The sequence below is a fragment of the Azolla caroliniana genome, unplaced genomic scaffold, assembly GCF_043228905.1.
Source record: "Azolla caroliniana isolate FFs.n. ecotype wild unplaced genomic scaffold, voAzoCaro1.0.p SCAF_11, whole genome shotgun sequence".
Taxonomy (NCBI): domain Eukaryota; kingdom Viridiplantae; phylum Streptophyta; class Polypodiopsida; order Salviniales; family Salviniaceae; genus Azolla; species Azolla caroliniana.
In genome coordinates this window covers 8,922,934-8,947,214 of record NW_028230446.1, presented here as the reverse complement: position 1 = coordinate 8,947,214, position 24,281 = coordinate 8,922,934, and the positions used below count along the sequence as shown (strand labels likewise).

At 39.6% G+C, this 24,281-nt stretch overlaps 2 protein-coding genes and 1 pseudogene across 4 annotated transcripts; 2 read left to right on the top strand and 1 right to left on the bottom strand.

Moving 5' to 3' along the window:
* The first annotated feature begins 365 nt into the window (after window positions 1-365).
* On the top strand, window positions 366-14,885 carry LOC147857701 (putative cytosolic oligopeptidase A). 3 transcript variants are annotated; one of them, XM_087327036.1, is made up of 17 exons: window positions 366-687; window positions 3,391-3,558; window positions 3,683-3,806; window positions 3,954-4,030; window positions 4,557-4,700; window positions 4,787-5,017; window positions 5,097-5,187; window positions 5,295-5,416; window positions 5,638-5,745; window positions 5,848-6,093; window positions 6,175-6,320; window positions 8,150-8,267; window positions 12,033-12,192; window positions 12,265-12,296; window positions 12,369-12,434; window positions 12,511-12,582; window positions 13,341-13,534. In XM_087327036.1, exons 1-17 carry the CDS (start codon window positions 397-399, stop codon window positions 13,380-13,382), a joined length of 2,238 nt encoding a protein of 745 aa, XP_087183162.1. In that variant the 5' UTR covers window positions 366-396; the 3' UTR covers window positions 13,383-13,534. The 3 variants fall into 3 exon arrangements, with proteins under 3 accessions (XP_087183162.1, XP_087183161.1, XP_087183160.1); XM_087327035.1 differs by lacking the exon at window positions 13,341-13,534 and adding an exon at window positions 12,777-13,333; XM_087327034.1 differs by lacking the exon at window positions 13,341-13,534 and adding an exon at window positions 14,600-14,885 and having other exon boundaries at window positions 367-687.
* On the top strand, window positions 9,329-10,321 carry LOC147857702 (uncharacterized; annotated as a pseudogene).
* Window positions 14,886-16,747: 1,862 nt separating the features above from the next.
* On the bottom strand, window positions 16,748-18,465 carry LOC147857700 (uncharacterized). The gene is made up of 3 exons (XM_087327548.1): window positions 18,048-18,465; window positions 17,758-17,834; window positions 16,748-17,602 (listed from the first exon to the last, which is right to left on the bottom strand). Exons 1-3 carry the CDS (start codon window positions 18,337-18,339, stop codon window positions 16,763-16,765), a joined length of 1,209 nt encoding a protein of 402 aa, XP_087183674.1. The 5' UTR covers window positions 18,340-18,465; the 3' UTR covers window positions 16,748-16,762.
* Between the last annotated feature and the right edge of the window lie 5,816 nt (window positions 18,466-24,281).

The window sequence follows — 24,281 nt, the reverse complement described above, 5'->3', positions numbered from 1 at the left end:
GGTTAGATGTGAGAGAGGTTGGCTAGAGTCGGGTTAGTATTTAGGCATGTGGTTTTTGTGGATAAAGTTACGAGAGTGCAGATTCCACGCATGGTTGGTGACCGCGATTTCCTATCATGAGGCCTCTTTACTACATATTTGGTTGTAAATAGAAACGTGTGTTTGAATTTGTAAATATGTACAAAACAAATATATATACATATATCCTTCGTGCCAAGATAAAAAAATAGATGTATGTGTTTGTGCTATGTTATGTAAATGTGTATGTTATGGGGGGGAGCTTTGTTCTTTGGCAGGTGGGTGTGTGTGTGTGTGATGGTAAATTATTTACTCCCCAAACACACATAGGAGAGAGGAGGAAGGATACAGAGATTGGAAGCCTTCGACACGACGACGATGGTAGTAGCATGGCTTTTCTTTCTTGCTGTCGCAGCTGCTTCACTAGAAATAGCGATAGCAATTGCAGAGGAGGAGGTGAAGGAGGAGATGTGTCTGCCCAGTTATATGATGCAATGTCCTGCTCCTGCTTACTCTCAGCACGTTTGTGCCATCAATCCTCCGCTTCCACCACCTGTTCTACGCTACACGAATCCGCTACTATTTCACAACTCCACTATTTTCCCGCCATTTGACGCCATCCACGCCCTGCATATCGTGCCTGGCATACGGGCTCTCCTCCACCAGCTGGTATCATTGCCTTACCTCTATCACACACCGTATATTAAAGTAGAGAACGGATCTTTTATTCCCATGATCCGTCCAGTCTTAATTTCCTTACAATTTACTAGTTTTTGAGTTATGGCCTTGGATTTCTTTTTCTTCTAGTTTGGTTGGTAGGGAAAACATGATTATTTTTTCTGTTATTTAGCCTTTCTGTTTCTTGATTCTTTTTTGATTTCTCAAAAAACTCTTCATATCTCACACTCTTTCTCTAAGTATACAGCTGAAAGAAAGAAAGATATATTAACGTCTTCTAAGGCCAAAATTGGCCCATGAGACAATTGGTTTACAACAAAATGAGTATTTATCCAGTCATCATAACTAAAATAAAGAGAGAGATTTGTATTAAGAGAGTCATTGGAGGAATTTTCTGAAAATTCAGGGATATATGCATATATGTGTGTGCGTGTGTGTGAGAAAGAAAGAAAGATATATTAACGTCTTTTAAGAGGCCAAAATGGCCTATAAGACCAAATTAGAGATTACATCTTAAGTGTTGTCTCGTCTTTGACAACAAATCAAAATAAAATAAATATTACACAGTAAATATAAAAGTAAATAACATGAAAAGAAAAGAAATGAGGGAATTTGGTTTTTGGCACATGTGAGATCCTCAAGTTAGGTATATTGTAGCTTTTGTCTTCGAAAGATCTCTAGCATAGGTCGATCCAGAATGGAAATGTCTCCGAAGTGAGGGAAGCACTTGCGATGGCGGGAGATAATGGCTTTTATCTGTCAATGACAAGTGTGTCGAGGTCGTGGTCCATGGGGTTGGGGCCTACGTGCACTGCAAATTGCTATTGCCTGATCAATTGAGAGAGAGAGAACGTGTGCTTATATATACTGTCTCTTATGATCTTCTGTGGCGGGGTTTGCCGCTGGACAGTGGTCTTATTGTTATCTATGTGTGAGCGATAGATATTAAGGTGCTAGAGTGAGTGAATAGGCACGGAATCAAAGATTTTCTAAAATATTACCACTCTTTGATTATCTATTAATGAATGCTTTCATGCTATTTGACATTTCAGCATGAATCTAACATACGTCTTTGAGCACTCAAAGATGATTTATAAGTTCTGTGCACATTACAAATTTCCATTATCACATAGTATTATGCCGCACTTGTTTCAGCTCTATATGGGACATGTGACATATCCACTTGGAAATGCACACCCCTACACGTACTTCTAACTATTTGATGAGGTGTAGATTTTTCCATGGTGCACCTCAATCCATGAGACAGAAATTTATCTATGTAATTCTATCTTCAGGTGAATAGAGAATATGGTCAGGATAAAAGTCTGTCTTCGTCCTTTACCTTTTTGCATGGCTTTATCCATGCTCTAGGTGGTTTTGCTTGATGATTCTGTCAATATATGGGAAAGGATGAGATGGTTAATGCAAGGATACTTGAATGTCTAAATCCTTGGCTTCCCCTATTGGTGTGAATAAGCACCAACCCCTCTTTTAAGTCTGGGCAATGGAGAGAGTAGCTGAGTTAATGTAGTAAATGGATTGACAGTGACTGAACAATGTAAATGCATTATAGGAACCTTATAGAAACAATGTAAATGCAGCATTGTTTCTCTGTGTTGATTAAGTGTCTGCACATTCTCTATATCCCCAAGGTTCAATGATAGTCCATTATCAGCAAAAATATGCTGAGCATCAAAGTATTGCTGTAGGCCTCCTAAGAATGATGATCATTTTTGTACTATACAAGAGTTTCTAAATTCGTAATAAATTTGCTCTGCTACCCTGTTCTCACACAATATTTTTGCATATCTTATTCACGAATCGCACATAAGACTGGTAAAGAGAGCACGCATCCCTGTTTTACCCTATTATGGAATGCCCTTGCTCTGGCAGCTACATATATACCTGTCTTCTGCATATTATAGTCTATAAAACAACTTGATATCCCCATACAAGCTTCTCTGTTAGCCTACTTATCAATGTGTCCTTATACACTGTATCAACACCTACCTATGGTATATAGTCTTTGATGGGCAATGCACTTCTCAGTGATATTTCTGAATATCAATACATGATCACAAGTAAAAAATCTCCTCTCTCAATGAAGCCCCTACATATTGTCCATCTACTTAACTCATAATAAAAAATTGATGCCCACAGTTCAGTCAATAATGATACGCCAATATTTACGTTCTAAGCAGGTGGTCCCTATTTGAGTGGAGGCACCATCATCATAGTACTCTTAAGTCTCCGGAAATAGCTTTTTACTGAATATACAGGCTAAGAGATCCGGATTCATATATCATAACTTTGATCTGAATCCAGTTTTTTTCTTGGGAAAAAGTCCACGTAAGGGTCTTGCAAGTCATGAAGCATTGCATTATGCAACGTGTCATGCCCTGCTCCAAAAGATTACCCCAGCTCTGCAATGAAGAGAAATAGGAAAGGATACAATTCCAGCGTACAGATGGTGAACATCTCTTGTGCGGTGTCTCTGAACATCATGTGTAGAAGATAGTAGTGGATCAAATTATGACACTATGATTTGGCCATCTCAAGATCAAAGTAATCAAAAAACTATTTAATATTGAAAAATACAATTTTTTGTAATCAGATATAAAATTTTCTAACATTCCAAGTTTTTATTCCAATTTACGTCATGGATCTAAGAGAAATACTTATCTTGTGATGCAGGAGAATGACCTAATGATACTGGAAGAAAATTTAAAACCAACATGGCCTCATTTAGTGGAGCCTTTGGAAATGATTGTTGATCAGTTGGCTGTTGTATGGGGTGTGGTTAGCCACCTAAAAGCAGTGAAGGATTCAAGTGAACTTCGAGCAGCTATTGAGATAGTGCAGGTGATTCCTTACATCAAGAATACAATTTCAGGAACTAATGATATTTTCATAATCTCATGCTACTTACTTATTTCCAAAATCAACATGCTCATGTCAAACATTAAATAAATGACATACTTGACAGCCCGAGATAGTAGCATTCCAATTGAAATTGAGTCAGAACAGGCCTATTTATGAATCCTTTAAAATGATGCATGACGGTTCTCTTTGGGATACATTCACGGAGGCACAACGTCGCATTATAGATGGTAACTGGTTCTGTCCTGCTCATTTCTTTCTTAATTTGCATGCCGACACTCTGTCTGCAATTGCATGTGCAAAAATAAGATGATGTGCTAATTAGGGAAGGAAGTAAATTGCTTTCTAGAGTTAAAGTCCTGGATCTGAACTTCAAGGTACAGTAACGGAGGCAGCACTCAACGGGGTAGGACTGGAAGGAGATGCAAAATCGCGCTTCAACGAGATCTGCCAGGTTCCAATAAAATCTCTTTTGAAGTGCTAGCATATTTTGGTTTTTGTCTGTTTTTATACATAAAATTGCAGGGATGGTATTTGCTTTTAGATGTGTTCAGAGTTATAGAAGGAGGCCTGTGAGTTGATCAGATATTTAGAGAAAGGGAGCATGCTATATTTTTCCAGATTGGGTCCATGTCTTCCATACGAGGATCTACCACCCACACATTTTCAATACTTATACAATGTGAAAATTTCCTTTTCTCCTTTTCCCGCTGTCCTAGCTGAGAGAAGGTGTTTATCCTAGAATCTCATGGTCTATTGAGAGGTCTTGGTACCTTGCGTACATTATTTTCTCTAACTTTCAGGCGTATTTGGAATATGCTGACAAATTATGGTCTGGCTTTTCTTTCTAATTATTAAGTGATCCAGGAGCTTGTAAAGTTGTAAATTAAGTGCAGTAAGCATGTCTTAGATTCGAAAAAACAAAGTAAACTTGACTACATTTTTGGCTGTCTTTCCCATTTACTTGTGGAGTGATCCAGGAGCTTGCAAAGCTGTCAACTAAGTTCAGTGAGCATGTCTTAGATTCGACCAAACAATTCCAAAAACTTATAACAAACAGAGATGATGTAGCAGGCTTGCCCCCAACAGCGCTTGATTTGACAGCCCAAGCTGCAGCAGCGAAGGTCTGAGCTGGATATCCATGAAGGCCTATCTTTTAGTCAATTCTTTTGTCTGATATTTTGAACCATGATGTTTGCAATGAATATAGGGCTATATAAATGCTAATCGAGAGGATGGTCCATGGTTAATCACCTTGGATATTCCATGCTATTTATCCATCATGCTGCATGCTCGTAATCGTTCCCTTAGGGAAGAAGTTTATCGTGCATTCATGACCCGTGCTTCATCTGGAGATGTGGACAATACTTCCATTATCAATGAAATTCTGAAGCTTCGCTTGGAAAAAGCGAAGCTTCTTGGATATAAGAGTCATGCACAGGTATTTCTTTTTGAAATGATTTCAGATTTGAGATGTATCCTATTTTCTACCAGGTGGTATGATAGCCTCCTTTTTGAAGGTCAGTATGGTCATGAAAATGGCAACATTAGAGAAAGCTGAGAAGCTTCTGGAGGATCTACGGAGAACTTCTTGGGATTCTGCGATGAAAGGTATTTGAAATCCAGTGAAAAATATATTTCTGATGCCATGCTATGAGCTGACTACAACTTTTATACAGGATATGCTATTTAACTAAGAAATGCAAATAATTATGCAGATTTTGAAGATTTGGAAGCATTTGTAAAAGAGCAAGGGGCACCCGAAGGTGAAAATATGCATCTTTGGGATATTCGCTTTTGGAATGAGCGCATTCGAGAAGCGAAATATAATATCAATGAGGTTCCTGTAGTAGTCTTATTTTAGTTTATCGAGTTCTTGCTTTGAGTAATTCTGCTATAAAAAATACATACCACATTAGGATTGCAATTATATCAGAATTATGGACATACATGCAGGTAAATGATTCCATGTATGCATGTTGATTCAGAAAATGACTATTTGTCTGTAAATGTGAAGGGTAATGTGAAAATTTCTGCTTACACTGTCCTTATTGCCTGCAGGAAGAATTACGGCCCTTTTTCTCTTTGCCAAGGGTTATTAATGGTCTCTTTGATCTTGCAAAAAAGTTATTTGGAATCATCATTGAGGCTGCTGATGGCTTGGCTCCGGTATGTCTATGCCACATAAACTGTTTTAGAGAATTTGCAAATCTCTCTATAACTAATTTTCTGTGGTATGTTTATGTCATGGCTTATTACTTGTATGTGCAGGTGTGGCATCAAGATGTTCGTTTTTATCAAGTGAAGGACTTGAATGAGGAAACAATTGCTTTTTTCTATTTAGATCCTTACTCCAGACCTGCAGAGAAACAAAGCGGTGCTTGGATGGGTGAGGTTATTGCACGTAGCAGGTTATTGGCACCGAGAGGAAGCCATGCAAGGCTGCCTGTGGCACATGTAGTGTGCAATCAAAGCCCTCCTGTGGGGATGAAACCAAGCCTTATGACTTTTCGAGAAGTACTGCATTTTTCTTTCTTTAATTAAACCTTCCATGACTATTTCTATATTTTGAATATGTTTTTTTCTTTGTCATACCAGGTTGAAACACTTTTCCATGAGTTTGGACATGCCTTGCATCATATGCTCACTAGGCAAGATGAAGGCTTGGTTTCTGGCATCCGAGGGGTTGAATGGGATGCAGTGGAGCTTCCTTCTCAGTTTATGGAAAATTGGTGCTACCACGGGTAAATGGTTTGATAAAGACTTCAACACAATAATCTACTAAAAAAAAGTATTAAGAGTCTCTCTTAATAATTGAGATTTCCAGATTGGCACTAGGCATTTTTCTAGCTCACAAAACCCTAGAAGGCACATGACAGAAGAGAGCCGCAATATTAGAAGGCTAAGCCATTAGACCATTGTGTCTCTGGACCAGGTCCTATTTCCACATTTAGAACAAGTTAGTATGACAGTATATAAAGATTCAGTAGTGGATACCCAAGACTTCAAAACAAACAGTCAGATCTGAATTCTTCATACATGAGAAGACATTGAATTTTACATAAGAAGAATATTTTTGGTTTAGATATTTTGTTGTGCTGATGTATTCAAAGCTAACAAGAGCAAAAGAGGATACCAAGGTCAATGTTCGAGGGTGATAAATACATGCAAAAAGAGGAGATGGGAAAGAAATGATGGATCAATGTGCAATGCAATAGAAATCACACATCCCACTGGCACATTAGGCATGATTTCATGTTGTGATATTGGGGATCCCCTTAGGGGTACAATATTTGACACAGTTGTAAGTATCTTGTTACGGTGCATCTGGAATTGTTTATACGGACAAAGTGAAACGGCTGCCCTTCAGCTGGATAGGCAGGTTTGCGGAAGGAATTAACAACATTGGATCACATATTGATCCTTCGAGCCCATATCAAAGAACGAGCCCACAAGAAAAGGATTTATTGCTGGTTTGTGGATTTCTGAAAAGTGTTCGATACTGTGCAGCGTGCTCGGATTATGCAACGGTCAGAAGCCCTTGGTGTCCCTATAGATATGCAAGGGGGAATCTATGCACTGTATGAATTTGGGTCAAGAAAACTGCAGTTGCCAATAGTTTGACAGTAGATGACCCACTATCAGACACTTTCTACACACGTCGGAGGATGGATTAATTGGTAGGCCCTCTTATATGAAGATACATATATCCTATGTGTTGTGTAGTGTGAAAGGCCAGCTGTGAACTTCATCACATCAGTGAGAGATTGAGTTAGGGAGATATGCACAAATACATCTAGAAGGAAAAATTTGCCAATTGTTTCATCAGGGAATGGAATCTGAGAACACTATTTTTTTCATTGTAGTGTTTTTCATGAAATAAGAGGGAGATACCATTGCCTCTTTAAACAACACTTTGGCTGTAATGGAATATGAGGATCAAATGTGCTTGGGACTTTTCTTGCTATAACTTGCGAGACACAGTGGAGAGTTGTTGAAGGAGAACCGTACAGCCACACAAGCTCGTCAACCAAGAACAATCACAACTTTCTTTAGTCCCATCATTCCTACTCAATCAAGGGCTACACAAATGGCTCCCGACCAGGAGATAACAAAGGGGTTACAATAGATCGGGCAATAGTAATTTGTCCTGCATGTAGGTCCTAGTGCCATGGACCACAATCTTACCACCCTTGCTATCGATAGATAGGTCCTTATCTCCCACCGTCACAGGTGCATCCCTTGCTTTGGGATGTCTCTATTCTAGATCGAGCTGTGCGAGTGATCTTTCAAATATAAAAACTACAATACATCTGACATGAGAATCTTGCATGTACCAATACCAAGATTCTTTAGTCTCTTTTATCTTAATACTTTTTGTTAGTTAGTAGCATTTATTTATTTTGATTTGTTTTGAAAAACGAGACATGTAAGATGTATTTCTTGTTTGGTAGTATACGCCATTGTGTCCTCTTAAAAGATGTTAATATATCTTTCTTTCTTTCTGCAGTTCAATCTTGATCATGTAGAGGCATTTTATACTTATATTTATGGTTCATTTCATTTCTGTCAGAGAAACATTGTTGGGGATAGCCAAGCATTATGAAACTGGTGAAACGCTCTCTAAAGACATTTATGAAAAGCTGCTTGCAGCTCGGACATTTCGAGCTGGCTCACGTACCTTACAACAGGTAAACCCCATACATTTTGTGGTGTCAGTGTTAATGTTCTTTAGGTGTTAAATGAAGTGGCGTTGGAAATTCCATAAACTTTTTTACTTCTCAAGTTACCTACTCTTTGAAAGGTTGCTGTAAGATATAGAATTGTTATTTTCATCAAATTTTTTAATTTTTACAAAATGTGAATTAGTACATCAATATAATTTCTTTAGGCTTTCAGAAGGGCTTCACAACTTTCGATCACATATTCACCCTCTGGGCCCTTATTGAGGAGGGCAGAGCCCACAATAAGAAGATTTATTGCTACTTTGTGGATTTCCGAAAAGCCTTTGACACTGCCACGTGCTCGACTTATGCAACGGCTAGAAGCCCTTGGTGTTCCTACAGATATGCAATGGGGAATCTATGCACTCTATGATTCCATGTCAGGAAAAGTGCGGACTTCCAAGGGCTTGTCAGAGGCGGTGGCTAGCACAATTGGAGTGAAGCAAGGATGCCCACTATCCCCCACTCTCTTCGGTCTGTATATAGATGAGGTATCACATTACATAGAGAGATTCAGGGGTTCCGGAGCACGCCTAGCAGGTATCACGATACACATATTACTATATGCTGATGACATTGTGCTGATTTCTGACTCTCTGGAGGGACTACAAAGACATCTAAATGCCTTAAAACTATTTTGTATGGACAAAGGTTTGTCAATCAACATTAATAAAACTAAAGTGATGGTGTTTAACACCACTCAAGCATGGGTAACAAGATCAGAACCAAAATTCTTCTTGGGAGAAGAAAAGGTGGAATACACACGCTCCTACACATACCTAGGAGTAATATTTACAGGGCCTAGGTTCTCCTTACAGGAGGCTGCTTGTGCCCGACTTTCTCGTGGATATGCAGCCCTTGGTGCTCTCGAGAGACAATGTGCACATTTGCAGTTTCAAGAGCCATTGACTAAGCTATGGTTATTTGATACACTTGTGACACTAACTCTTCTCTATGGAGTAGAAACATGGGGACCGAGTCTTAACAAGGCAAATCATTGGAAAGATTTAGAGAAACCTTTAGTGTCAATGATTGCTTGCATGATAAGGAGCAAAGCATCGGTGTCCCACAATATAATCCGGGCAAAGGGAGCAACACCTATAATGACCGAGGCATTGTTCCGATCATTGACATTTATCCAACGTCTTTGGGAGCTCCCTAAATGAACGTACCCAAGGTTGGCACTTATGTCATCAAGACAACTGGCTGAAAATGGAGACACTCATTATTGGTATGCTGAAATGCAGCAATGGTTCGAGTCACATGGCATGAGTATAAATGCACTACCCTCGTTCCAATATAGCTTGGACTGTCCCCATCTAAATATGACCAAAGCGGAAAAGAATAGAGTGATCCGAACTGATATTATTAACATGGAAAACAAGATAACATGGATCAGCCCCAAAATACCACTTGGTACATAGATGGCCTACTATAAGACACACTTCTTGCATACATCGGAGGATGCATTTGTCATCAGGCCACCTTATATGGACATACATCTATCCTATGCGCTGTGTAGTGTGATAGGGCAGTTGCGAACTTCATCACATCAGCTACATATTGAGGTAGGCAGATATACACGACTACCTCTAGAAGAGAGAATTTGCCAATTGTGTCATCAAGGAGTGGAATCTGAAGAACACTATGTTTGTCATTGTAGTGTCTTCTATGAAATCAGAGGGAGATACCATTGCCTCTTTAAACAAGGCTTTGGCCCACTACGCAAGGTAATGGAATATGAGGACCAACGATGCCTTGGACTTTTCTTGCTAGAGCTCAAGATACATCAGGAAAAGTTGTTGACGAATACAGCCACGCAAGCTCATCCACAAAGAACAATCACAACTTTCTTTAGCCCCATCACTCCTACTAATGCCACAATTCAATCACGGGATACACAAATGGGCTCCAAACTAGGACATAACAAAGGGGTTATAATTGATCGGGCAATGGCAATTTGCCGTGCACATAGGCCTTGGCCCCATAGACCACGACCTCGACACCCTTGTCATCGATAGATAAAAACCATTATCTCCTGCCATCGTAGGTGCTTCCCTCACTGCTATGATTATTTCTATTCCTTAAAACTCAAGTGGATTGTGTCTATTCCAATTCCACTGCTATGATTATTTCTATCTCAAGTGTGTTGGGGTAAAGGCCCTAAATGACCCCTTTATAGTGTGTACATGTGTATAAGCCTAGTTATAAAGGCCAAAAGTCACTTATGACTTATTCTTTTATTTTTGGGCCAAGTTCAGTGTGAACTTGGCCAACCGTAAATGGATCATATAAAACATAACTTTAGAACTTTTGGATCTCACTTCAAAGGTGAGCTCCTCCAATTTTCGGTCTCTCTATCTTTTCAGCCATTGCTCTACTTGGGTGACTCCTGAGTGTCCCTCAGCCCTATTGACATCATTCTTGACCCTTTCAATTGGTATCAGAGCAGGGTTTAGGGTTTCAAAACTTTTGCGTAGGTGTTGTACAGCAAAGAAAAGGTATTCAGACCTCTTATTATGTAGCTATGGCATCATTCTCCTTAAATTTGAAGAATCTTTTTGCGATTCGACGATTTGAGGAACAAGTTTCGACTTGTGGAAGGAGAGAATGCAAGGAAGTCTCTTTCTGAAGGATTGTGATAGGGAATTGGAGGTAGAAAAACTAGAGAACATGTTAGATGATGTATGGCGGATTTTAAACAAAAAGGCTGTCACATATATTAAGATGGCTGTTTTTGATGAGATTTTGGTAGATCTCAAAGGGTTGGTATTTGCTTCTAAAATATGGGCAAAGCTGAAGGTTACATATGAAAACAGTACGCCTGTTAATCAAGTACACTTGATGTGAAAGCCTTTAAGTGGGAGATTGTTGAGGTAAAGGCCCTAAATGACCCTCTTATAGTGTGTACATGTGTATAGGCCGAATTATAAAGGCCAAAAGTCACTTATGACTTATTCTTTTATTTTTGGGCCAAGTTTAGTGTGAACTTGGCCAACCCTAAATGGGTCATATAAAACATAACTTTAGAACTTTTGGATCTCACTTTAAAGGTGAGCTCCTCCAACTCTCTCTCTCTCTCTCTCTCTCTATATATATATATATATATATATATATATATATATATATATATATATATATATATCTTTTCAGCCATTGCTCTACTTGCGTGACTCCTCAGTGTTCCTCAGCCCTATTGACATCATTCCTGACCCTTTCAAAGTGTGTTGCAAAGTTGTGAAAGGAAGCAGATGCTGGGCACAAGAGCATGCTGTTGGTATTTTTATATTTGGCATCAGAGCCCAACTTTAGCTTTGGAAAATATATCTTGGGCATTTATTTTGAGTTTTAAGGGAGGACTCCATGATAGCATGATGGATATTAGCATGCACATTTTTCATGTCACTTATGAAGCCTGGGGAGTATTACATACAATTGGCATACTCGAAATTTGGCCTCCATATTTGTTATTAAACTTATGAATGCCCGTGAGATATTGCATGAAATCAGCTCGAATGACATAATGTCCATTTTTTAGTCCTGGGTAATGCCGTGTTATTTCAATTTAATGCAGTTTGTAAAAGTTTGCTGGTGAATTGTATGTAACGTGTTTGGGGGCCATGTGTAAGTTAAAGTCTAGAGTTATTGTGGTTCTGTTTAGACAGCTTCTTTTGGAGTTTCTAAGATAACATGATAGTGTTTCCACTGAAAATGTAAACCTTATATTTATAGATACATTTGGCAAGTGTTGACTTGGAGCTTCATTCCAAGTATGTACCTGGAGGCGATGAGACCATCTTTGATGTGGAGCGTAGAGTTTCTGAAAAGACCCAAGTTGTACAGCCACTGCCTGAAGACAGATTTCTGTGCAGCTTTGAACATATTTTTGCAGGTCAATCTTAATATTAGTACCATAAGAGATGCTGATATGGAGAGATTTTGACGCTTATATGGTGTAAAACAGGTGGATATTCTGCAGGTTACTACAGCTATAAGGTAGGGCTTGTGATTCTCTCCTGTTATCTGCGGTGAGTTGTTTGAATAATCAATATAGAAATTCATTTTCAGTGGGCAGAAGTTCTTTCGGCAGATGTGTTTTCAGCTTTTGAAGAAGTTGGTCTGGATAATGAAAAGGTCAGACATTGTTTATTTGCTTTCAATGCTGGGCAATGTACGAAATTGTATCCTTACCAAATTTTGTCATCCACAGGCAATAAAAGAAACTGGGCATAGATTTTGGGAGACAGTTTTGGCTCCAGGAGGAGGAAGATCGCCTCTACAGGTGTACCCTCTTTCTCTACCTTATACTTTTGTTTCTTTGTATTGTTTATATAATGTGTAGCCCTGCAAGTAGACATTCCATACTCTCAAAGTAGGATTAGTTACAATTGAATAGTTGATACCAACGTATAAATAAGAACTTGGCAATTTGCTATCTCCAAATATAGGCCAATGTATATCTATTTTGGTTGACAGTCTATTTCTGATGCCATCTGCTATGCAAGTCTTCCAAATACATAGATTGATACAGGAAATTATGGAAAAGAACTCGTATCTGCCTGGTATATTTAGCAAGAGATTCCCAAACGAATTTAAGATATTTAATGTAGATCTAATAAATGCAGCAAGGTGTTGAAGGTTAAGCACCGGTGTTTATGGTCAGTAGCCAATGATGGTCAATAAACCACCCATCAACATGAAGTCATCTGGAGACTGTTCATACCAAGTGATCATGTATACAAAATCACATGCAGTTGTCTAGGTCAGTCGACTATGGATATTGTTAAAATTTGAGTGAAGCACAGTGAAAATAAACAACGCAGGGGCACAATGGAAATGACAGATTATGTCATAACATAATTGCAACAAAGAATGATACAACATTGATGTAATATCATGTACTCCTGAGCGAGCAGATTGATACAACAAATGGCTTGAGGTGTTTGACAACCATAGTTCTCTCGACTAAGGATGCTTTAATGCGTAAGATTACTAACGGCTAACTCAGCTAATGCATTAACTTCTTATACAATCATTCAGTTGACCATAGTTGAACGGTCTATTGATTCGTGCTCACACTAACACTGTCTTCTCAAGTTCTTTATCCACACCATCTACATCGGCCCGACTCTTGGGTTTCAGCTTCATATTTTTATCCCATAGAATGCAGCATTATCTCGTTGCCCGAGTTCTCGCATATTCCGTTGGTGAGTAACTTCCCCACCAAGATACCTCATAATACCAAGATCACGGTTGGGGGGACAGTCGTGTTTTGGCTGCCCAGGTCCAAGTGCTTTTATAAGGAGATCTGCACAATTGCCAATGATAGACGAATACTCCAACATCACTGTCTCATATGCAGTTAGGTTTTGAATGAAGTGGTCTACAAAAAATAATGTCCTCTTTGGTGAATAGCATTTTCTTTGAGAGATGTGATATTCAACTAGGTTTGGTAGGTTTTGAATGATAGGCAACACTTCAACATCACTGTCTCATATGCAATTAGGTGTTTATGAAGTGGTCTGCAAAAATAATGTCCTCTTTGGTGAATAGCATTTTCTTTGAGAGATGTGATATTCATTCACTTAATATGTGCACACATAGTATTTGGCAACAGTTTGGTTTGCCATTGAGCCGCGAAACTGCTGCTTAATGACCTTACAACCTAATTGGTTCATTTCAGTTCAGTTTTAAAATTTGTGAAGGGTTCAGTTTGGGGGTTTAAGGTTTCGGTTTGAAACTTTATTGGCTTAACAGTTTGGGGGGACATATCTTATTTTATTTTTAAATATATAAATTAACTATAAAATATTTAATATGTAACATTATAAGGAAGTTTTAAATTTGAACACTACTCATTCTTAGAAGTTTTATTTTTCTTTCTTGAAAACTGAAAAGTTAAAGTATGCATTCGCCAATGCTTCAGTTTGAGCTGAAATCAAGCCAAGAAACCACGGCTAATGGTTGATAGTTTGTAGATCTCTTGAACTGTTTGGTTCGAGCTTGAAAATCCCTCAAATGGTTTGGTTTGAACAATGTCGGTTTGAACTGTTTTGGTTTGAGGGTTTCATTGTTAGTGGTCTGTTGGGTTTAAGTTTCAAAACCTTTAAATATTTCGGTATGAAAGAGTTTTGAGTTTGAACTCCCAAATCTAACCGGACTGAACTGAACTAAACCATTGCCGATTATCACACGCAGGTTAACACTGTCTCAATTTTCAATTACTTCCGCTCTCTGTGATTTAGAGGTGCATGAAATTGTGTTGTGAAGGTGTAAATTCATGTTTGGTACAAATGCAGGTTTTTGTAGATTTCCGAGGAAGAGAGCCATCTATTGATGCACTTCTACGACACAGTGGACTCTTGCAAATGTCTACATGATCCATTTCATGTTTTCTCCACCTAAACATTAGATTTTCTTTTTCGTATTTAAGCAAAAGCTAGAGATTATGGAAGTGAATGAGAGTGCATTCCCAGGAACACTTCTGCCTGCTTATACGAAAGTGAATGGTCTCTTTGAGCTTTTGTTTCAGTTCATAGTTAATTGCCACAGGTATATTTGTACCTATGTTTTCTTTTCTCTAGTGATGGTATACAGGTGTATCACAAACTTTCCACTTCCAAACAACTTGCAAACCATGAAACTATGCTCTTTCTTATAAAAGAGGGGCGAGTATGAGGGAGTCAAGTGTAGAGCACTTATTTAGCCTTTCCTTATCCTGAACTTCACAAGGCAGAACGTGTACATAGATTTTATTCTAAATTTGCCTCGAACATAATACATCCGCAATAACAGTTGTGATTGGACAAAAATGATGTATTTTGTTTTAATTCTTAGCTGTTGATTGTTTGGACTGCACATAGCACACAAACATTTCATTTATTTACATTTAATACATCCGCAACAGCAGTCGTAATTTGTCTAAAATGCTGTATTTTGTTTTGATTCTCAACTGTTGATTGTTCAGATTACAAATAGCACACAGTTACATGGAACATCTCTTTTGGAACATCTCTTTTGGAACATCTCTTTTGGCTTTTGCACTCCCACAACTTGCAAACCATGAAACTCTGTTCTTTCTTATAGAAGAGTTGTGAGTATGAGCGAGTGAAGTGAGCATTTTTTTTTAGCTTTTCCTATCTTGCCGTGTACATAATACGTCCACAATAAGAGTTGTGATTTGTCAACAAATGGTGTATTTTGTTTTCATTCGTAACTGTTGGCTGTTCAGAGTACACATAGAGCACACAGTTTTACAGAACATTTCTTTAGTTTACGAGCAATGAGTTTTAAAAGATGCTTTTTGGACAAATCTATGTTTTTAACATGCGCATATTATTGTTTGGTCCGGCATATTCAGAACTTTACAGTTGGATTGAACTGGTAAACCAAATGTTTAAAGAGGAGCTGCAAACCTCTCGTCAAGTAACAATTGGGCAGGAGAATTAATTGCCATTGCCTTTGGAATTTGAGTTCAGCATAAAGACAAGCGTTCAGCAGCTGTAGGATGATCAACATGTTTGAAAGAGAGAAGAATCAATTGTTTAGAGAAGGGACATACATACAATGCCTGCGTATTCTGAGTAGACAGGAAGGGGGCACGAATGATACCAGAAACAGAGACCCTGGTATTCGTGAGTAGGAAATAATTTTCAAGAGTAATTTATTAATCAAAGTACGTTGCAATTGAGAGTGCACATGTTGCAAATTCTTAAGTTAAGACATAACTACATACATACCCCATATATATACATGAATAAAAGTTGTTGAAGAATACACTCAGCTACCAAATTACACCTGCCGTCTCTCTCTCTCTCTCTTTGTTCTTTATTCTGCAGTGAGAAGCAGGGGAATGAATAATTGCTGTCAGTCGTCGAATATTCAATCAAAGTATGTAGACTAACAATGATCAAAAGAATTTGATGATAATGTTTCAGTGTTTTAACAGAGCCGGTGGTTGTTGATTGCTCTTAACACGTTGCAGGCATAGTAGAGAAGAAAGGACATCTCGCTTACCACTGCACAATCTACACTAATTCGTTAACGTGTTGAAGATGGCAAACATATTTCAATTTAGGTCTTGTCACATCACACCTTTATCCCGGTGCTTATTTTCCATGCAAGTCAACGAGGCCATGGCCTTAGTCCATACGACAATGGCGTATGACGTACTTCATTAACATGTTACTGGATATGAATGTGAGCGTATTTATAGTCATGCAGCCTAATTGGCGTAGCAATATACGTATATATGTGTATGAGTCGAAACATTATTATAAATATCTCCAGGGAATTCGTGGGGTCGTAAAAACATGGCATTCATGAATGACAAGGAGTAACTTACAAAGTGAAATGTGTAAGTAAATGCTGTAGGTAGCTAGGTAATGTGTCTGTCTGACATGAAGAAGATCCAATGGAATTGATATTCTCTATAATTGCAGGCTACATGCTCAAGTCGGCCTTCATATTAATGATGATGACGATGGCAACCCAATGGTGAGTTCAAGAGATATAAGGTGATTACTGCTACTGCTGTAACTCCTATTAATGGCGGCGGTGGTAGTATGCCTACTACTTGTTGTAGTGGAGGATGATGGAGGAGTATTGGTAGCAGCACGTGGTGGCACCATGCTTCTTCCCCACCTCTTCTCCTCCGCCCTTCTCCTCTTACTCATGCTGCTGCCGGGATATTGCTTGCAATCATTAGGAGCATCATCATCATCATGATGGTGAGCAGTAGCAGTAGCAGTAGCCGTAGTAGTTTGGGGTGAATTTGGGGGGTTATAAGTTGCCCTTGTATTATTATAATAATTAAATGTATGTAAGGAAGAAGAAGGAGTGATTTGCTGATTGATGATGTAGAGATTTCGGATGAGATGGAGGCCTTCTTCATCTCCTGTTGCTGCTGCTGCTGTTGTTGTTAGTGGCGAGTAATAATGAAATAAGAAGTCCTCCTCCTTTTGTGTCACGGTAGAAGTTACAGTAGGAATGCCATCTCCCCCATAATACTGACGAGTAGCATTAATGGGCTGTGGCGGTGACGATCTGGGAAGGGGTCTGCTGATGGAGGGGGAGGGGGAGGGTAGGACTACTACTCTGCCGCTATCAGTAGCCGCCACCGCCAAAGAAGAAGAAGACGAAGACGAAGACGAAGACGAAGAAGCGGAGCAGTGGCAGCGGCCCATTGAGTATTGGTGGTTCGGCGGCACTACACCAGCAGCAGCAGCAGCAGCAGCAGCATTTGATGATAGTATGGGCGAACCTCCTATATTATCATCCCAGTTGCTCATGCTTCTATACATCTGGTGCAGTACTTACACCCACAAGGGAATTAGCGTTAATTAATTAATGTCAGTCAGTCAGTCAGTCAGTCTGTCTGTCTACATGTCCTTACCCCCTGAACTCAATCTACATGAAAGTAGCTGCGCTGCAATTAATTATAAATTCTAATTTTTACCTGGAGGTGACTCTTGACATGAGATATGGTGAGCCCTTTCACGTTCATTGCAGCCAGCACCTGCTTGGGGGTTGCGTCTGCCTTGGATGGATCACATCAATTAGACGATGAAATCACATCAGTTATCTATCTACTACTAGTATAAATTTAGCTAAAGCAATGGAGCTGCTTATAATGAAATAGCTCTAGTCATGGAAATTCACGAAATTGGTATTGCAATAATCACGAACGATATTCTTTAAAATTAAGAACATTAGGACTACAACGTAACGTAACGTAACATAACATACATTTGTGACCGCCGAGTTTAGTGACAGCCTCCACAAAGATGCGATGAAGGGACGGTGTCCACCGCAGCCGCAGCCGCAGCCGGGCAGCAGCAGCAGCAGCAGCAGCAGCAGGCGAGGGAGGGCGGCGATGATCCTCTACTGCTGTAACTACTACAGCAGCAGCTGCAGGGGATGATCCTCTACTACTGCCATTATTGCTGGAAGAGTACTTGCGATTCTTAGTACAATTATAAGTCACTGTGGTGTTAATACGCCTACTGCTGTTGCTGCTGCTGCTGGTCGCCACCGTCATGTTAAAAACAATTTATATTGATTGTAATATGTGTGCTTTCTGTAATATATAAATTGGATGAAATGGGTGGCATAATAGGACCTAATCAGCATGCTTCTTCTGGGGTGGGGTGGGGTGTGATGAAGATTCTATTGGAATTTTCTAAGGTAAGACATACTCTACTATCACTCATAATAATAATAATCGAGATATTCGCAGGATGGAAATTCAGGTTTACATACACACACACATATATATATATACAGCTAATGTTGGGATTGAAGGAATTGAAGGAGCAGGAGGAGTAGTTAGAAATGATTGTGTTTATTATTAATTAATGTTTGCTGTTTGACTAGGTATCATTATTATTATTATTATTATTCGCTCTCAGACTGATTGATTATTATCAATAATAGTAGTAATAATCAATGTTTTGGTTACATTAATTGATAAAAAATCATAATGAGTTGGCACAAATGCCTACTACTACTACCCTGTCTGTCGGTCTGTCTGTCTGACTGCCTGACTGATAAGTAAACTAAATGATCACGCAGGTTACCTGCCTGCCCATCCCTATCTTTGTTTTATTTTTTGGAGGTAGGGGGATGGAGGATCATTCTATTTTCCTGATCCTTTTCCATCTGTTATTCTATTATTATCATTCTTCTTCTTCTTCTTCCTCTTATTGCTACTATTGCTGCTGCTAATAACAATAATAATAGCTGTGGAAGTATATGTATGTATGTAAATAAATTGCAAGATGGGGGTTATGGTGGTGGTGGTTTATGAGAAGGAGGAAGAGGCCTGATTGGCTTGGGAATCCCACCAGAAAGTGAAGAAGAAGAATAAGAAGGAGAGGAAGAAGGATTAATGATGCCGCATTTATTGTATATATATTTACACACACACACATACATATATGTATATACTATATCAATATGTATGCATATACATAGATACACATATATATGTACATAGACAGACACACACACACAGAGTAGGTAGGTAGGGGTATGATAGTGAGTATGTATGGTGATCATCATGACTTTGTTTCAAGTAAGCAGTTAATAATACCCTCCCCAACAAAACAAATACAAAACCACCACCCACTACTCACTCAGACATACTACTATTACTAGTAGGTAGCACCTAGGCGTAGCATTTCATGTACATATATATATATATATATATATATATGTATGTATAGAGTATATATGGTTGGTGTATATGTACATATGAAAGTTGTGTCGACGGGAAAGGCAAACGTTTAATAATAATATTATTTATTAGCATTCTGATGATTTTGAATCCATTCCATGATAGATATGAGCAACAGGTTTATCCCAATCTCGCATGATGATAGATACCATTTACTGCTTACACACTCTCTTTTCTGGTAAATCTTATGTCTTTCTATCTACTACTTGTACTCTCTGTCTCTCTCTGGAAGAATGGAATGTCACGTGTATGAAACCTCCTTTCCCTCTCTCTCTCTCTCTCTCTCTCTCTCTCTCTCTCTTGTGTGTGTGTCGAAATCTAATAGTGGCTGCTCCCAATAGAAATGATGATAGATAACAGAGACTCTCTTCTCTCTCTATTTCTGTCTCTAGGCTGCGACTTCTCAACGATATAGTGGCCTCTATGCCATGTTATGGAGGCCCTTAAATATGTATGTCTCTGTAAACATATGTATGTACCATAGCATATACAGAAATAGGACGATTCTGGAAAATAGGAGATAATTATATATATATATATATATATATATATATATTACTCTGACTTCTTCTTTTATCTTTCACTATTTAAGCACCTAATGTTCTCCTCCTAGTCAATCATATGTTATGGTAATTAATTAATTAAATTAGCTCACTTAGATTGGTTGCACATTTTCCCACACCACCATTTAAGAACTTGGAGACATTGAGAACTACATTGGTACTTACAATATCTCCAATAATTCATCCCAAGCAATCAAGATCATGTTTAGTTACTTTTTACCTATCTCTAATTACACATGGATCACAAGCAACTCCAAGAATGAAATATTTAGCCCTATAATCATGTTTTGACATCATATATATCCACCTCATGCATATTATCAACACCAATCTTTTGATTCTTCTTGTTGAGCAAACAAGCTCAACGTGGGCTGGATCGGTTGGACAAGTCAAGAGCTGGATCAGGTGAAGACCAATTGGCTAGGCCTAGATCAGATCAAGAGCCGGATCGGTGAGCCAGATCCGTGTAGAGCCGGTAGGTTGTTAGAGGCCAACGATCCTAGACTACTAGGAAGTTATATTTTGAGGAGTTAGTCTCAGTAGCTCAATTATGAGCATTGAAGTAGTTGTGAGTACTTCGGTCAATCCTTTAAGGACTTGTATAAAAGTGATCTTTGAGCACATTGTATGTACATAGTGTTATTTTGAAATAGAGTTTTTCTGTGTTTTGCCCTTTCTGTCTCTCCCAAGTACTTTGTATTTTGTGTGTTCTCCATTGATTCTCTGAGTTTTCTGTTGCTGTCCGGCTAAGCCGGTTGTCTGTTTTAGCTTCCGCACGCTAATCTTCACATGGTATCAGAGTGCGAGGTTGAGAATCCTCTATTGCCGACAGATGTTCAACATAGACAAACCCTAACACCCGGTAAAGAATAGACATGAAGAAGAAAATGGATAGAAGCATGGTAAGCTCACTTCCAACCGAAAAGCTCAATCATAGCAACTACGCATCTTAGTCCTACAACATGCACCAATATCTACTGGGGCACGGTTAGTGGAGCTATGTGGAAAGAGTAAATGAAGTAGCACCGAATTCGGCACACAAGGGTTTTCCGGTTTGAGAGCAAGCAACAAGTAGGGTCTTGTACTTCCTTGCATCCTGTGTGCACGACTAGATGTTGGGCTACATTCAAGATGTGAAGACGCCAAAGGAGGCCTGGGAAATCTAAAGAAGATTTTCGTGGCAAGTACCATGGCCCGGAAATTGAAGCTCTAGCATGAGCTCAACAATATCCGACAGAGGGATATGACGGTGACAAACTACACCACCAAAATCAAGGAGATTTGTGATGCCCTGGGGTCCATCAATGTGACGGTGGACGAAGCTGAGATGATACAGATTTGCCTCAATGGTCTAGCACAAAGGTACAGACCGATGGCCATTTGCACAAGGGAAAAACCTCCATCATTTTTCGACTTGCAATCCACGCTCATGGTCGAAGAGAACCACACTGGTGTGGAACACACAATTGGATTGTCGGATGCTGTACACGAAGGCGGATCAGCCCTGTAGTCGTTGCAGACAAGGTGGATTGGCACACAATGGTGGCAGCCGACAAGAGCAGAGGCATAATCGACATGCCGACAATAGTTCTGGACCCTCCACGAGCAAGGGAAAGCCGACAATAGTTCTGAAATCGACACGGGAAAGCCGACACGGAATGCAGGTACTGTGGCCGAAAAGGCCAATAAGAAAGCGAGTGCTAGAAAAAGAAGACCAATTCGGATAAATCTAGATCGAGGAAAGGCGAACATGGGAATCAGCAGTGATTGCACTACGCCGAAGGGCCGGAAGGACCCAAAACTGGAAAGGGCCCAGCCTTTGTGATGAAGCACAAGGCAAATTCAATGAAGAAGAGCACCTCGAAACCGAACGAGGTGTGATATGTCGACTCCGGAGCGTTGAATCATATGACGAACCATGAAGAGTGGTTCTCATATTTAGAGAAATCGGAACAACTGGGAGTCGTCGAAACCGGTGATGATACCTCACATTCAATTGAAAGAATCGGTCGGTTGTCCAAGTGGCATAGGCAATGCTGGAGGAGAAGAGCATGCCCAAGTTTTATTGTGCCGAAGTGGTTCAGACTACGATGTATATCTAGAATCGGATCGAAGAGAAGATGTCGGCTCATGACCTGTATTTCGGGCCAAAGTTGACCTTGAAACACTTGCGGGTATTCGATAGCATTGCCTATGTGCATGTGCCGGATGAGAAGAGGAAGAGCTGGACGCTAAGTCGGAGAAGTGTATCCTGGTCAGCTATTCACATGAACAGAAGGGGTATAAGTATTATAACCCCTAGACCAAACAAGTTCGAGTGAGTTGAGATGTTGTATTCAACGAGTCGCCTTCTAGGTATGCTCTTTTGATCCCGACCCCCGACAACTCCCACCCCCCGACTTTCGACGATGAGGCTAGTGAGGCCGACATGATCGAAGAAGAAGAAGAAGAAGAAGAAGAAGAAGAAGAAGAAGATATCGGCACTCAAGAAGAGAGTCCGATCTCATTTATGCTGAGTGGACTGAATGAAGAGCTGAGTCGGAATGACCAGCTGAATGAAGATCCGGCGAGCAATGACGACTTGGCAGTGCAATCCCCCTGCAAAGAACCGAGGAGACGATATTATGCGCAAGGAAAAAGGGAAGCTAAAGATGCCGAAGTAAGGCATGGATAAGGGTGCATCAGATCCGGGAGAATCCGACACCAACCGGAGCAAGGACGAACCCCAAGAGTTGAGGTCAAATGCGGCCAAGAGGGTCACTAAATCAACGTATGAGAAGCTACCACGATCGACTCGCCACAAGAAGCTAGTGATTGTCATGATATGGCAAGAATCGAACCCATGACCTTATATTACATGGGTCGAACACTTGACCATTAGACTATATATTATAATACGAAACGATATTATTTTCATTTAGATTTTACTATAGAAAATTGATGTATATTCTAGATTTCTCTAGCACATTCTAGAAACTTCAGGAGTACTCTTGAGAACACTATAAAAGGAGGTACAAGGCATTATTTGGAACCAAATCGGGTCAACGCTAGTCTTAAGCCTCCTAGCTACTATTGTATATTCCCTTAACATGATATATATCTTTGTTATCCTCATTCTCTCTCTCTCTCTCACTCTCACTCACTCTCTCCTTCCCTTGAGAGTTCTACACCTCCCTTAGTACTAATCCTCATCTTTTAGTACTAATTCCTTCTTTGTCTTAGTACTGTTCATGACAATACTTCTTTGTCTTAGTACTGCTCTTGACAGTTTGAACTGATTTTCATTTTCCTTCCTTCTCTTCCTTTATCTTCTTACTTCTCCCTCCCTTCATATTAATCTCTTATTCCTATTTTCTCTCATACTATGGCCACTGTTAGCGCTCAAGAATATCAATCCGTTTTCTCAGAGTTGCAATGCTTGAAAGAGAAGTTCCTTACTTTGGAACAAGAAAATCAACGATTGTTGGGGGATCTTCAACAAATCTCCTTAGAAAAGCAGCAAACGCAACAACAACATGGGGAACTAGTGGTACGCGTGCAACAACTCGAAGCAACCTTAGTATCGATGCAACAAGGACCCAATACGCAAGGGATTCATAAAGAACCCAAGATCAACCTTCCCATGAAATTCGATGGAACGTGATCACAGTTTAGAGGACTCCTTAATCAGGTATGATTAGTATTTCAAATGCATCCTTCTCGATATCCCACGAATGCATCACGAGTGGGACCAGTAGGCACTTTACTTAGTGGCACGACTTTGGCATGGTTCTCCCCCCTGTTAGAAAAAAGTTGCCTTATTAAATAATTTCGAAGAGTTTATTACCAAGTTTGGAGATACCGACAATGTTAGAACAACAATTAACAAAATCCGAAGATTGTGCCAAGGTGAGTGGCCGACCTCGGCTTATGCTGCAGATTTTTGTCTTCTCGCCACCGATATTCCCTGGGATGACCATGCACTAATGGAGTAATTTCGTTTTGGCCTACGTAATGATGTTAAACATTTACTCTTAACTTTCCCTGAGGAGCCAAAGTCATTGATAGAAGCAATCAGTCGTGCGGTGCGATGCGATAATCGCCTCTTTGAACGACGTTCGGAATGTCAGTTCCAAATGCCACGAACAAGATTGGAGCCCACCTGCGCTTCAATCGTAGCAAAGCCTTTGCCAAGGGAGGCAT

Excerpts from the sequence above, each read along its gene's own strand:
- LOC147857701 (XM_087327034.1), top strand. The coding sequence starts at position 397 with ATGGTAGTAGCATGGCTTTTCTTTCTTGCTGTCGCAGCTGCTTCACTA. Across the intron at positions 4,701-4,786 it reads CCCAAGCTGCAGCAGCGAAG|GGCTATATAAATGCTAATCG; the intron begins GTCTGAGCTGGA and ends CAATGAATATAG. Across the intron at positions 12,193-12,264 it reads CTTTGAACATATTTTTGCAG|GTGGATATTCTGCAGGTTAC; the intron begins GTCAATCTTAAT and ends GGTGTAAAACAG.
- LOC147857700 (XM_087327548.1), bottom strand. The coding sequence starts at position 18,339 with ATGACGGTGGCGACCAGCAGCAGCAGCAACAGCAGTAGGCGTATTAAC. Across the intron at positions 17,835-18,047 it reads TAAACTCGGCGGTCACAAAT|ACGCAACCCCCAAGCAGGTG; the intron begins GTATGTTATGTT and ends CATCCAAGGCAG. Across the intron at positions 17,603-17,757 it reads ATGTCAAGAGTCACCTCCAG|ATGTATAGAAGCATGAGCAA; the intron begins GTAAAAATTAGA and ends GTACTGCACCAG.